Source organism: Lacerta agilis, chromosome 2, assembly GCF_009819535.1.
Source record: "Lacerta agilis isolate rLacAgi1 chromosome 2, rLacAgi1.pri, whole genome shotgun sequence".
Classification (NCBI taxonomy): Eukaryota; Metazoa; Chordata; class Lepidosauria; order Squamata; family Lacertidae; genus Lacerta; species Lacerta agilis.
In genome coordinates, this window is record NC_046313.1 from 24,216,947 (window position 1) to 24,232,551 (window position 15,605).

At 45.8% G+C, this 15,605-nt stretch overlaps 1 protein-coding gene across 10 annotated transcripts in view; it reads right to left on the reverse strand.

The window, feature by feature from the left end:
• Nucleotides 1-4,171: 4,171 nt before the first annotated feature.
• The window catches only part of SDK2 (sidekick cell adhesion molecule 2), a 326,992-nt gene continuing 315,558 nt past the window's right edge, over nucleotides 4,172-15,605 (reverse strand). For 4 of the 10 annotated variants that reach the window (XM_033138944.1, XM_033138940.1, XM_033138943.1 and 1 more), the window contains 4 exons: nucleotides 14,404-14,475; nucleotides 13,841-13,979; nucleotides 13,571-13,718; nucleotides 4,172-6,629 (listed from right to left, as the gene is read on the reverse strand). In XM_033138944.1, coding sequence (XP_032994835.1) covers nucleotides 6,276-6,629; nucleotides 13,571-13,718; nucleotides 13,841-13,979; nucleotides 14,404-14,475 — 713 coding nt within the window. In that variant the 3' untranslated portion in view covers nucleotides 4,172-6,275. The remainder of the gene's footprint in view (nucleotides 6,630-13,570; nucleotides 13,719-13,840; nucleotides 13,980-14,403; nucleotides 14,476-15,605) is intronic. The other 6 variants (XM_033138948.1, XM_033138949.1, XM_033138947.1 and 3 more) reach the window with 3 other exon arrangements.

Sequence of the window (15,605 nt, forward strand, 5' to 3'; positions counted from 1 at the left end):
GGGCCCCTCTCTCTTGCCCCCCCCCCCAAAAAAATTTACAGGGAAAAAACCCACTGGATGTACATTTCCAAAATACAAGATAAAAAACAAATAAAATAAAACCTACCTACAGCAACAGTGTTTTGTGTTGTGTAGGCTCCTATGATGTAAGTAATGGGCCCCGCCTGCTAGCCTGCTCCCTAAAATATCACTGGTTTGCTCATTTCTATATACAGTGGTACTTTGGTTCTCAAACTTATGTTATAGCAAGTTTCTAGGCAGTGGTTGCTAAACTTGGCCCTCCAACTGTTTTGGGACTACAATTCCCATCATCCCTGACCACTGGTCCTGTTAGCTAGGGATGATGGGAGTTGTAGTCCCAAAACAGCTGGAGGGCCAGGTTTGGCCACCACTCTAGAGACTAGATTGTGAGTCATTGTAAATTGTGTTTCTAAAGGAACTTTTGTTACTGCCAAATGCCAATGTGTTTGCATTATTAAGTTTGTTGTGAATAAAAAATCATTTTAAGTTAAGAGCTTAATAATTATTTCACTATTAACATCCTTCTTCTTAATTGTATTTCAGTTCAACAATTACTTTGATAAAATATATATTTTGTTATGTGCAAATGGCTTTAGATACCAATTAGGTCCATAAATTACCATACAGCATATATGCAACACAAAAAACAGCGACAATTTGTTTTTGACAAAGGACAGCTGGACATTTGTTTTTGACAAAGGACAGCTGGACATTTAAAGGGCCCCATTACCTTCAATAGTTTAGGGCCTCATCAAACCTAAATCCAGCCCTGGCATGAGCATGCATGGGTTGAAACAGGCCCAAGACACACTTGCATGGGTGGAGCCAGGATTTTTTCTTTTTGGGGGGTTGGGGAGGCAAGACACCCACCTCTCCATCTCTCTTTCCTTTAAAGTTTTTTTTTTAAAATTTTATTTATACTTTTCACTAATTTTACAAGGTTTATACATTTCACTAATTTTACAATCATTTTAACATTTCAGGACTTGACTTCCTTCCCCCTATTTCTGCGGTTCCTTAAATTTATTTTCAATATCTTCTGCATATCCAAATTAACTTAATTTGCTCATTTACTCATCTACTCTAAATATATACTCTATAAAACTGCAGGTTATTACAATAATCTTGCCAATGTTCTTATCTGTTTGCAATTTAACTGTAAATATTCAATAAACCATTTCTATTCTTTTATAAGAAGTTTGTTATCTTGATTTCTTATTCTTTCGGTAAGTTTTGCCGTTTCTGCATGTACAATGAATTTTTGTATTTGTTCTTCCTTTGCTGGGACTTCTGCTTCTTTCCATTTTTGGGCTGCCGTAGTAGCATACATGAATAAGTTTCTATACAGTTTAGGTAGTTCTGTCCCTATAATTCCCATCCTTCTCTGTCTGGCAGATTCGGAATGAAATGTCTTGTCAACAGTTGTTAAAATTACTTTCTTTGGACCCCAAGTGCTCAGAAAAACCAGTCAAAATCTTCAGACATTTGAAAACTAGTAAGTTAAATTAAAAAATAAACACTAGGGAGTACCTTTCATACGGTTAAAGGGAATATTTTGCAAAATTACGAAGAATATATATGTGTGTGTGTGTGTAATATATATATATATATATATATATATATATATATATATATATATATATCTAAATTAAAGCAAGTTTTCTGGGATTGGCTGAAAACCTTTTCAGCACTTCCTTATCAAATTCCTCCTTTCCCCAACAGTTTTTCTGTGCACACTCAGTAAGCACAGCCCATTGAGATGCTCCCCTGTCATCGTTGACCTAAGCCAGTGATAGCCAAACTTGGCCCTCCAGCTGTTTTGGGACTACAATTCCCATCATCCCTGACCACTGGTCCTGTTAGCTAGGGATGATGGGAGTTGTAGTCCCAAAAAGCATCTGGAGGGCCAAGTTTGGCCACCACTGACCTAAGCCTTAGGTACTGAATGACTGCTCCACAGTACAAGTGACCTCATTGAGCATTTCAATTTAAAATATTCCGATTACTGTATTTCTACTTTTAGTTAAGTGTTTTTATTTACTTACTTGATTTAAGGGTGGGGCAGCAGTTACGCCCATGCACACTTGTGTCTGTTCTCACACGCAGAAGTGCAGCATCATCTGTGGCAGAGGAGGGGGGACCTGCCACACTCCAGATGCCATTGGTTTCCAGCTCTCATCAGCCCAAGCCAATGTGGCCCCTGGTTGACTACGGCCACTGTGAGAACAGGATACTTAGCAAGGTAGGCCTTTGGTCTCTACTTGCATTCTTACTGTGATAGTCCAATGGCATCCGGGGGGCCACAGGTGCCCCATCCCTGCTCTCTATGACTTCTCCATCTTTCCCCAAAATATAACAGCCTGCTTGGCCACAGTCATGACTGTCAGTGTAGTTACTGTCTGATTTCACAGCTGCCAAGATCTCAGGCTTGAAATGGAGGTATTTGACCCTTCAGAAGTTGCCTGACATCATTTTTCCTTTTTCTCCAGCCACTAAAAACTTAACTACAAAGACATTAAAAAAGGTTTTCCCACGCTCAAGTGATTCTGCACTGCAAGCGGATATTGACATACAGTTACAGTTGCTCAGTAGTCAGGGTACTCTCAGCAACAACTCCAGCTTATTCCTCTTTGGCAATGGACCAAACGGATGTACACATCCAGCCCTGTAGTTAACCACCAATCTCTGAAAGAAGAATCTCACTGGTATGCACATTTTGTGACTAAGATGCAATGTCGGAAGGATGCTCTCACACACTTTGATAAGGAGTTTTTGTACATTGCTTGGTCAATACGTTCTTGTCTTCACAGGAACATACTGGAGCAGGGAATCACTGTATTATCACACTTGTAATGCCCCTTTTCATAGAAGGGTCATTTAGACCCGACCCCCCCCCCCCCGCAATGCAGGATTCTTTTGCCCAATGTGGGGCTCGAACCCACAACACTGAGATCAAGAGTTTGCTGCTCTACTGCCTGAGCTATTTTGGTTCAGCTAAGTCTTTACCGGCCCCACACCTGACATTATGTATGATGTCAGCTGTAGGGCAAGTGGGCATGGCCTAATTGGGTACACAGGCTGAGGATTCCCCACTGCTGAGCTACAATATGCAGTGAGCCATGCTGAAATATTTTGACCTTGTTTTCTTGATTTTGAATTCCATTTGCCTTGATCCTTATGCGGCCAGAGAGAAGCAGGAACGGCTTATTCATGCCCTGGCCCTATACTGCTACAGAAACACCTGTAAGCAGCACCTTGTTGGGTCACCTGAATGGCATGGGTCCTTGCCCCATCAGCATTGCTTCTTTCCTTTGGTACTTGACAAATGCTCTTCACCCCTTTTAACTGTGAGGGAAACAGATATTCACAGGACTGATAACAGAAGAGTGGTACTAGGAAACCATCCATGAAAAAAATACGGATAGTGAATGCGCTTGTTGGGATTTCTCCACAACAGAAGTTGTAATCTTGAGGAAAGATATTTTTGATTCCATGCAATAACTTTACACTCTTTACGGTATATTGGAAATTATCTCATTAACACATCAAGGTACGAAGCATGAGTGATAATAAAGTTGGTGGCTGTCTTCATCTCCCAGCTCTTTTGGATTTTTAATTGTACAAGGAATTGAGATACGTTGGTTCCGGTTCCTTCTCTAAATATAAAACTCAAGTCCTGAAAGAGACTGTGCAAGTATTGAAATTAGTTCAAAATTAAAGTAATCTAGCCCAATGTCTCTGGTAGATGCTCTAAGGAAGGACATGGCAAGTGGCACAGCTCTGTTCAGTCAAAGCTTTGAGAAAGCATAGAGAGGTTCAGGGGTGGACAGACATGAGCTGAGGAAATGGCTGATCTGCCTGTCATTAATACTATTAGTGGTATCAGTATACTGTCATGAGCTTGTTTGGCCTTCTTTTGAATTAAGTTAGGCCGCCAACTCCTATGGCATCAAACGACAGGTCAAGGATGCTTCTACCATAATCATCAAACAACTTCATGGCTTGCTCCTTTGGGTTGACAGCTCCAATGGTTTGCAACCATTCCTGTTGAAGAGAGTGTACTTTACAAATCAACTGTTAAATCACAACAAGATCACTCTTGTAAGAAGCAGAGTAGAAACGAGCAAACAAAACAACCCCAGAAACTGTATGATTTGCATTTTGATTCTTTATTAAAAGGACCCTATGTGCCAGGTTCAATTCTTTGTAAACCAGGCTTTGAAAACAATGTGCAAATAAAGGCATGGGGTGAAGGGGTTATAATGGAAATAGCTATATCCCTAGTACTTCCAGGAAAGAAGGTATCCCAGCTAGAGCATAATGCTCATATATTCTTTTTTCTTCTCTCCCTCACCTGCTCAGCCACTGTTCCTGGGCTTGCTGTCTGCTCTATCCTGGCAAGTGGGAACCTGTAGCACTCCAGTGTTGTTGGACTCCAACTCCCATCATTCCCGATCACTGGGCCATACTGCCTGAGGCTGAAGGGGAGCTGTAGACCAACAACATTTGGAGGGCAACAGGATCCCCAGCCAGCCCTGCTTTAGCACACAACACTGTTGTGGGGGTCCAGGGAGATAGCCACCGCAGATCTTGGGGCTCAGTAGGCACTCTGTGTATCTGTGTGTGTGTGTGTGTGTGTGTGTGTATTCTGCTAGGCCAAAATGAAACAAACATAATTTCCCACCTGCCTCCCCCATAACCCTTGTGCTAAAATAGAATTCAAAAAGATAGCAAAACAAAGAGAGACAGGGAGAGGGATAGACAATCACTTTCAATGCATCACTTCCTCAACAACCTCCACTCCGTTCCCATTCCCTCTCCCCACCTTAATGTTTGTGTGCTGTGAACAATTAAAAAAAACAAAACTATATAAAACGGGAATTGGGGACAAACTCTCCTTTTCTATGGAGCTAAGGAGAAAGTTTAGTTTTGATACCAGGAGGAGGAGAGAAAACGCTGCAATGAGGCATCAGTTTAGCCTCTTGAGGTTGTCCATTCTAAAGCCAGTACCAGGGGCTGTGCAGCATTTATATTATATCAAGTTTATCTCCTTTTCCCTGAACGCCCCCTCGAATTGCACTTAGATTGGATGGGGGCTTCCCCCTTGCTCTCTCCCTGTCCAATGAAGTGAATGGGGGAAAAGGGGAACTGAGAAGAAATCAGGGCGCTGAGAGACTATCCAACCATGTGGGATGGATTCTGCCTTGTGGCTTGGTTTGGCTGCAGGTGCTCAGCTCTCCGACAAAGCCGGGGGAGAGCGCTTTCCACCGAGCTGATACGGACAGCATCTCTTTCCTGCCAAGTGACAATGCATTGATTCCTTTGAATTCTACAGCTTCCACCCAAGGATTCTCAAACATACTCTCCTATCCTCAAACCAAAATGCATAAAAAGAAACCACACTGTCTCTGGTCAGCACTTTTCAGCTCGGCTAACTTCTGTTCCGGAGGTGAGTGGAAGAGCAAAGTGGAGGCGAAGCTGGTCTGAACATAGGTGGTGGTCGCCCAGCCTAATCCTCTATAGTCCATTCATGATAGCTTCAGAGACTGGGATTCCTCTTCGGCATTTGTTGCCGCTCCCCCAAAGAACCATCATGACATCGCAGTGGGTGGGTCTTCTTCAGTCTGCCTCTCTCTCATTGGCCAGTTGCTAGTTACTGAGAACATGTTCCTATGGACAGCACGCTACTAGGTGCTGCCATTGAGCTCCTTGGAGCACTGGCTGCAGCAGTCCAAGTGGCTCATATTTACAGCTTGTGGAGCCCTAACCCGTTCCCCTCCGAGCTTTGGTTGGTGAACAAAAATCAAAAATCAAAATCAAACCCAGAGAGACTATTCTGAAAAACATCAATTCCCTACTTCTTTGCCTGCCTAGAACGTTGATCTGCAAGAAGGTGGTCTGCAACACCAAACATTGTCTTAGCTTTGGGGCTCCCAATCTTTTACCCTGTTGCCTTCCTTCCTTCCTTCAGCTCTAGGCCTGAAAACAGGCATGTCTCCTGTCCTGCTCCAGGTGTATGTTTGCATACAGGTAGTTCCTTTGAAGAACACTGTGCAATACTAGAAGCAGCAGCAGTCAATGATTCCAAACTCAACTATGACTGATTGTCTCCCACATGATCTTCTCATTGCCTCTGAAAATAATAATAATTCTGGACCCGAATGTTCTTCATTATTGTTATTATTATTATATCCATTATTTTGTTCTTCTTTATCCATATTTTCTTCTCTTTTTTCTTCTCTCTTTTAGAAATGTCAAACAAAAGAAGAAAACCCAGCAATAGGGGCTCTGGACCCTGGGGCAAGGCTACTGGGGGGTCGGTAAAGGGTGCTCTGCTGGCTGGGAGGGTTGACTGGGGTTTGTGGGGTTGGAGTCCTACTGGGTTTGGGTCGGAAGAGGCTGCCCTGTTGGGTGCTGGTGCTGTTGGACATTGGGCAGTGGTCAGGGTCTCCGGAGTCACTCTCTGTATAACTGTAGGCCTGAGCCCGGGAGATGCCCTTTTGCTGGCGCCTCCATGAGTTGTAATAAGTCGGGTCGCTGATGTAATGGTTGACAAAAGAATGGGCTTTCTGTTGGTTCTGATCCACTTCGTACTCACTGTCACTTCCCTGTGGAGGGAAAGGGAAAGACAAGAAGAACATTAGAAGAGATCCGCTGGATTAGACCCAAGGGCCCATCTACAAAGACCAGCAACTTGTTTTCACAGTGGGAAGCCTCACAGTATTTTAGTGGATTGTGATATATATGGAAGTTTTCTAGTTCCGTAAGCAAACACAGCCAGAGAAGACGGTTACCCGAAGCTATCCACTCAGCATTTTGTTTGTCTCAAACAGCAGGGATTCATCAACATTATGATTATTATGAATATTATTATCATTGGTAGCAGTATGCCGCCCTATACCCAGTGGTTCACAACATAAAATCACGATATAAGAAACACAAAATACATAATAAAAACAAAAACAAAGACAACTATTCCACAACACATTTTGAAAGGGCATCAGATATCAATCAGCCAAAGACCTGGTTGAAGAGGAACAGTTTTTTTCCTGGCGCCTAAAGGTATATAATGAAGATGTCAGCTGAACCTCCCTGGGGAGAGTATTCCACAAACGGGGAACCACTGCAGAAATGCCTGTTCTCGTGTTGCCACCCTACGGACTTCTTATGGAGGAGGCACACAAAGAAGGGCCTCAGAAGATGATCTCAGGGTCCGGGCAGGTTCATATGGAGAGGTGTGGTCCTTGCGGTATTTATAGGGCCTGAGCTCAACCCCTGCTGAAGAAGGGGGCTGTTACAAGAATGTCTTCTCCCTCTTCAGCCTGCTCATGCACAGAGTGAGCTTCTGAGACTCCTCTCTTGGTTCCTCTGTTTTCACAAAGAGAGAGAGGGAAAGGAGAGGGGAAATCCAGGAAGAGAGCCTATTCATACCCCATTCATGGAATTTTCTTTTCCACAAGTTCTGACACTCACTCTGCTAGGCCAAAACATGTTTTTTTATATATATTTTCCCATTGAATTTTAATTCTTGCTCTTGGTCTATCGGTTCCACTAGCGTTGTGGTGATTTTTATGGTTTTATGTCTCTGTTTTGAGTTTTGCTTATTTTTTATAATTGGATTTTTTTTTTTTAAAAAAATATGTTTTAAATTGTAAGCCATTTGGGAAATACTTTGTATTGTGTGCATGGGATGGAAGTGTTGGAAACCAACCAACCAACTGATATATCCATCAATCAATGTACAAATTTTGAGAAGCATGTTATTACTGTATGAATAGACTTGAACATGCACACACCACCCAGGTATGCAGGTGTTGTAATTCTATACCCAGTTATATTGGACCCAGGTCAGGATTAAACTAACAATCCCCACCAATGGAAGGTCTGTGCAAGGACCTCTGCTTGCACAACAGGGCTTTCCCACCTTCCTTCCCCATGCCCTCTGAAACTGGCTCTTGGGGAGCTTGGGAGAACCCCAGAACAGCTTGGAAGGGGAGGATGGCGGTGGGTGGGGGGGAGAATCATTCCCTCTGTCAAGCTGAAATGCAACATTGAATTCCACCCTAAGACCCATTTTACTCAAAAGGGTTTCCTTCTGTACGCATGTTTAGGATTGAATTATATGCCTGCTAGTCATTAGAGTAAATACAGTGGTACCTGGGTTCTTGAACTTAATCCGTTCCAGGAGTCAGTTCGATTCCTGAAACCATTTGAAAACCAAGGCTTGGCTTCTGATTGGCTGCAGGAGCTTCCTACAGTCAAGCGGAAGCCGCGTCGGACGTTGAGCTTCTGAAAAGCGTTCACAAACCGGAACACTTACTTCCGGGTCTGCAGCGTTCAGGAGCCGATTTGTCCAACAACCAAGGTACCACTGTACTTCAGAAAAGGCAAATTTTACTGGCGAGCAGCAAATTGAATGGAGCTGTGCATGAAAGGCACAGTTGTTTCCTTTTTTGTTATATTAGCCACAACGTTACCTTAATGGGGAATGAAAAGGGAAATATGAGAGACAGACTTTCCTTCTAATTAGATTGCCAGTATACTTCCCCCAATATCTCTAAAAGTTATTGACAATAACATTTAGGAAAGATGAAATTCATCTTGATTTAACTGATTATAGGGCTGCGTGCGATTAATTTGCAAATAATTTTGATTAAGCTGACTATCCTAAATGAACAAATCGTGTTCTGTCATTTGGTTACAGTACTAAGAGGAAACTGTATTTTTTTGCTTTCTGCATTCTCTTCCCCAGAAATGTGGGGGATATAATCACTGTTCTGTGTTTCAGGATTATCTGCAATATAAACAGGCTGTGGATCAGTGTGAAGACAGCAGGAAAAGTGGGGAGGGGTGGAAGAGATGAGAGAAGCAGGAACAGTAAGGAAGAACTGGCCCAGCTTATTTATTTTAACAGAAGATAAGTAATGATGCAAATCAATTTAGGAGAGCATCATGGCAGCCGTATTCTTTACAGCAAGCACCCCCAAACTCAGCCCTCCAGCTGTTTTGGGACTACAATTCCCATCATCCCTGACCACTGGTCCTGTTAGCTAGGGATGAAGGGAGTTGTAGTCCCAAAACAGCTGGAGGGCTGAGTTTGGGGGATGCCTGCTTTACAGCATAACTCTACTGCCAGTCTTAGAGGCTGAAATGAGCCAAATCATGAGGATAACCTGCAGTTAGTTTCTTGGTTCTCTATTCACCCTCATGCTCCACTTTTAAGACTTCCTTTACACAGCATTTACAGCTCACATCACTCAATATACAGTGGTACCTCTGGTTACATACTTAATTCGTTCTGGAGGTCTGTTCTTAACCTGAAACTGTTCTTAACCTGAAGCACCACTTTAGCTAATGGGACCTCCCGCTGCCGCTGCGCCGCCAGAGCACGATTTCTGTTCTTATCCTGAAGCAAAGTTCTTAACCTGAAGCGTTATTTCTGGGTTAGCGGAGTCTGTAACCTGAAGCGTATGTAACCTGAGGTACCACTGTAATGGCAAAGTTTCATCATTAAAAATAAATAAATGAGATGTTTACATGTCCTTTGCTTGACAATTTAAGATTTCAGGAACTCCTGAAATCATGGCATGCTTTAAAATCCCTAGTGCAGCAACTCAAGCCACTATAGCAAGACGTTATTTTTCTACTTCCAAAAGTAATCATCAGCCAGTAACCAAGTATTCCATCCATGGGAACATCTGGTTTAAAAAAAAAATTGTAGAGGGAAGGAGGTGGGGGGGAACTGGCCAGGACAGGGCAGACTTGGCTCATTTTCCTCCCTTCAACTCTCCCTCTGCTCTCCCTAATTGAATTCAGCTTCTCCATTTGCAGAAGCACAATAGAGACCATTCATGAGAATCCACAGCCTAGCCAGGGAAGAGATCAAGTGGCAGCTTTCAGCTCAGTTCAGCTCTTAGCCGTTCCTCAGAAGTACTCATTCCACCAGTTCAAGGGATGATGGTGGAGGAAGGGGGGACCCAGGAGGTGGAGGAAGTTGTTGAGAGAAAAAAGGGGGGCACCACTAGGCCCAAGTGAGGGAAACGAAAGCTGTGTGTTACGCATCTCCAAAGTGGGGGGACGGCAGGAGAAGTATGATGGGTCATTGTTTCAGAGACAGGAAGGGTACAATATAAAGCATCAAGGCCAGATGCATGCACAGAAAGGGTGAAAACTAGGTCTCTGAGCACATCTAGGCCTCATATGCCCCACCTCCCTACTCTTTTACATGTTCTGGAAACACAAGTTTCATATATGCTTAACTTTAGGATCACACTTGGACAAAATAGGTGAATTCCAATTCACAGTCACCTTGTATATCAGGCAGGGATGGTGAACTCTAGATGTTCCTGGCCTACAACTCCCATAATCTCATTATTTGCAGGTAGATAATGTGCCCCCCCTTTTTTAACCCTGGGGATCCCCGAAGTCTTATAAATAAATAAGTAAGTATATAAATAATTTTCACATTTTCATATACAATAGTGCTTTTTAAAAATACATAGGGAAAAGGATTATTTTAAGTATTTACATTTAAATAATGGTGAGCAATTGTGAATATGCTGACCTAGGCCCCCTTTGGAATTGGAGGCCCTGGCCAAGTGGCCCATATGACCCCCCCCCCTCTGTTTGGGCCTGGTTACAACTGCTGGAAGAGCTGCCTGCAAGTACAGCTACAAATCTCAGATATTAATGAAATCCTCTGCTGGGCTGGACATATGGTACTTGGCAGCATTGTGGAAATCCTAGCGCCCTGCGATCTGAGGAGCATGCGTTTGCAGCAGCCGCTGACAGAGCTACAGAACATCCAGCTGTTCTGCAGCCTTGTGTTGGGCACTGGCTGGGTACGAACCATGCCCCATGCTCTCTTATGTCAAGGGCCTATGATCAGTCCTGGAGAAATTTGCACCTAGCTGTCTTAGCGGCGTGGACACATCGCCATGGCAGCAATTCCTCCGCCTGCCTAATTGCACCCAGGGTGCCCCAGTCACTTGGCCAGGGTTCTGTTTCTAAGGAAGAGGACAAAGGAGCCATTTTGTTATAGCCTGACAGGGTTGCCAGCTCCTGTCAGCCTCAGAACTGCTAGTGCCTGTTGCTATTGGCAACAGGGCAAGGGGAAGAAAGGCCTGGCTGCAACAAGCTGAATGTGTCCCAGTCCTGACTTCTGGGGGGCAGATGCCTGCCTGCTTCTCCCTTACTAGCACCCAGCTGGTGCCTCTGATCACCACCTCATTCTCCAGAAGGAAGTAGAGGGATCAGACACCAGATTTGCCTCAGACAGGTTGGCTGTCTAGTAAGTTGAATCAACCAGGACTGAGGACATGGGTAGTTCATTTGCTCAGAGAATTCACTCTGCAATTTGTCAAGGGGGACATATTTTCCTTCCTGCTTTGCAAAACTCCTCCAGTACTCACAGTCACAAACTTGAAGAGAAGAGGGTCAGCAGAGCACATTGGTAAAGGCATGGGCAATGCGGAAATAGCAGACTTTAAAAAACAAAACATACAGGGGCGTCGCTGGGGTGGGGTGGTAGGGGCGGTACGCCCCCAGCGACAGGGTGACAAGCGCCGGGTGGGGGTGACAAGCGGCGGCCCCTCCCACCACTCCCACGCGCCGCCGCTCCCTCCGTCACCCCGGGAGCAGCAGCGCTGCACGGACGGGGTGACCGGTGGTGCGTGGGGAGTGGTGGGAGGGGCCGCCGCTTGTCACCCCCACGCACCGGCGCTCGCTCCGTCGCCGTGGGAGCAGCAGTGCACAGTGTGTGCGGTGCTGCTGCTCCCGGGGCGACGGAACGAACGGCGGCACGTGGGGTGACAAGTGGCGGCCCCTCCCACCACTCCCACGCACCGCCGCTCCGCTCCCTGCCCGCTGGGCTCAGGGAGCGGAGCCCGGGGGGAAAGGACAGGGGCAGGCCAGCAAGGGGAATGACACCTCCCTCGCTGGCCCACCCCTCTCCTTTCCCCGGGACGGCTCTGCTCACGGAGCGCAGCGGGAGAGGGGCGGGCCAAGTGGCTCGTGCGGAGGCGTTGTTTCATGCGCATGCATCATGACGTCATGCGCACGGAGCGACGCCCTGCCCTCATGGGTGCCGCTGGGCTTGCCGCCCCCAGCAGCCCAGCGGCTAGCTACGCCCCTGAAAACATATTAAACCTTTTTAATATGGTGCTCCTTCTTCACCCCACTGACAGGATAACAACCCCCCATTTAAATCTCAAGATAGGAGCCTGACTTGCATTTGTTTGTGGCCCATAAATTCTTTTAACAGCCCTCTCTGACCCCCCCATGTCCCCTTCCCACCCACCTCCATCACTTTCATACAGAAATAAATTGCATCTTTTAATTTGGATTTGGTAACACCGCCACACACGCAAGTGCGGCAGCTGCCAGCTCTTGAAATGAGAAACTCCTAATATCTGTACAGGGCCTGGGGTGGAGCCCTGTGGTTGGGAAATAACTGTGGTGGAGCCCAGCCCAGCAGCTATCCTTGTCACTTGTTTTTCTGATGATTGGCACCAGAAAAAGAAAAGACTGGTTTTTGTTGGTCCATTGTAAATTTTAGTGTGTATGGGCCCCATTCTAGCAAATTTTCTGTGTTCTTTTATTTTAGATGGATATCCGCCACCTTCTGCCACCTAGCTTTCTGAGAACTCGTTTCTCCCCCACCCCCGGCCTCTTTCCCCCCATTTTTCTGAGAAACTGTTTCTGATCCTGGAACCCATGGTAGGCTACTTCTAGCAGCAAACGTAATCAGAATCTTGCCATTTCTGACAGCTCAGTGAAGTGAAAGATCCTGTACAGAGGCTTCCTGTGGACAAAGTGACCTGACAATGTTGTTTTGTCACATGGCAGCATCTCTTGTGCTGTGCGCACTTCTTGCAAAGCCCATGTTTTCTCAGTGATTCCGGTTCTGTATTCACCACATGCTTAAAGTGCATTCTAAGCATACGATTTCCCCAAATAATCCTGGGAGCTGTAGTTTGTTAAGGAGGCTGGGAACTGTAGATCTCTGAGGGGGTTAACTACAGTTTCGTAGGATATTTTTGGGGTAAACCATGTGCTTTAAATGTATGGCATACACATACAGGAAGTTGGAGGAGGAGGAGGAGGAGGAGGAGGAGAAGAAGAAGAAGAAGAAGAAGAATGAGTTTGGATTTGATATCCCGCTTTATCACTACCCAAAGGAGTCTCTCATAGCGGCTAACATTCTCCTTTCCCTTCCTCCCCCACAACAAACACTCCGTGAGGTGAGTGGGGCTGAGAGACTTCAAAGAAGTGTGACTAGCCCAAGGTCACCCAGCAGCTGCATGTGGAGGAGTGGAGACACGAACCCGGTTCACCAGATTACGAGTCCACTGTTCTTAACCACTACACCACACTGGCTCTCTCACACTGGAGCCCTTCTAAACCTCTCACCATTCCATTAAGTCTTGGCCCATGCTGGAGGGGCTCCATACCTGTTCTCTCTACAGCTGCAGTTCCACAACAACCTTAGTATTCCTCGATCTAGTTCAACCAAAAATGTCTCCACTGCCAGCCTTTCCGTTTGGCTCACCTGCGAGTCAGAGATTTCCGAGGGCTTCTCCGTGAGGCTGCTGCTCTCAGCTGGGATGAGGTCATTGTATTTGGTGACGTCCTCATCCGAGTAGTGCAGGGAGCCGGGGCTGGGTCTCGGCGGGGACCTCGGGAGAGACATGGAAGCTCTGAGATTCCGTTCAGAAAGGGAAAGTGTTTAGCGCAGGAGAGCAGAACTGCCCTTCCCAAATTCGGTCCCTCTCCCCGCACCAAATCCTTTCTGTGACTGTACTGGCACAGCCTCTGGTACCTTGTGTAGATTCCGTTCTTCCTGCAGAAGGAATTTTTCACGGACAGGCGCCGGTTGTTCAGCTCCAGAGCAGGAAAGCTGCTCTCATCCAGGCTAACCATCTCACCGTGGCCAAGGGCATTTGACTTGGAGTTGCTCCCTAGGGGTGAGGAGGAAGCCAAGGGGACAGAAGACGTCATCATCTTAGGATTCCTTAGTGGCTGAGAGACAGCAGCCAAATTCTCGCCCCAGAGAGAACAATGCTCAATGGCTTGTTTCAAGCTTCCTGACTTTATTTATGGGGTGCCATCCAAGGATTTAAAAATGATGGCGTGGAAATGAAAAGGGGGCACAAAAATCCTTTGGGTGAATAAGTGGTGTGGGGTGCCCAGCTTCCACCCCTATAAATTGCTAGGTACAGCCTTCTGAGGCTATGCCAAGTATATCAAAGGCACAGATTATTAGGTGTTTCTGTAAGGGTAATTTTAGGGGAGCAAAGCTTACTTTCCCACATTGTACACACACACACACACACACACACACACACACACACACACACTTTTTAAGCACATCTTGTACTGTACCTCTGGGAAAATCCACATACTGTTCCTTGACTATCTTCCTCTTTGAGATCTTCCGTGGGAACAGTACAGGAGCTAAAGTGAGTTAAGAATTTGCTTGAACTGAAGGAGCAGTTCATATGCTCTTGGTTTCAAGTGCTGAGAAGAGCTTTCTAAGAGGTTAGTTGCAGGTTCTAAGTTCTAAGAGGCTGCAGAGCAGAGGGGAAGCACCCTCTGGGCCTGTGCCTTTGGCCAGGAGACCAAGGGCTGCTGGGTGACTCTCCTCCCTGCAAGAACATCATGGAAACAGGAATCCATGGCTCCATCCATCAGCCAGAGGAGGAGCCTCTAGCAAGAGCTTGCTACATTCCTCCCTGCCAGATTGAACACATATAAGAACTTTGTAGCCAAAAACTTGTGCCTGTGTTTGTTTTACCCCTCCTCCCTCCTCAATCGCCTTTCCTTTCATGAGCTTGAGTGCAGGGAGCATCTTGCTGTAAGCTGATGTGACAGCCTTTTTCAGCTGAAGAGCAGGGTTAAAATAAATGCATTCTTCCCACCCAAGCAAAAGTCATTTTATGCCTTTGCCACACACCCTCCCAGTCCTCTCTGAAGGCCTCTGGGGTGGGACCATAGGTGGGGAGAGATCATAGCTCAGTGGGAAAGCTTATGCTTTGCATGCATAAGGTCCCAGGTTCAATTCCTGGCAGCTCCTGACAACAAGGGCTGAAATGCTCCAGCCTGAGACCTCAGAGAGCCCCTGCCAGTCAAGAGTAGATGATATTTTGGACACATGGCATAGCATGTTAAAAAAGGATTTCGTATATCTCTAAGGCAAATTCAAAACCTCGAATTTTCTACATAGTTCTGCAAGGTTGTGGTGGGGAGCGGGGGTCCCCTCGTGAGCATCATATTGCATGAAAATTGTTTTTGCCACATTTAGATGTGTTTGAAAACTGCTACACGCGTGATGACACAGAAGTTTCTTTCCCTGCAGCTGTGTGCATCCATACAAGGAAAGTGACTTGCAAACAATCGTTGCAAGCCATTGTTCCAAAGATGCCATCCCACACAAACTCCACTTCTTCCATCCATTTTGCTTATTTAAGAGGAAAGCTCAGATTTTCCTCACAATTAGAGCAAAGCAAACACAGTCGCATTCCCTTGCCCTGGTGACCTCTGCAGTTGCCTCTGGCGGTGGCTGGGACACGAAGCCATTTATTTTA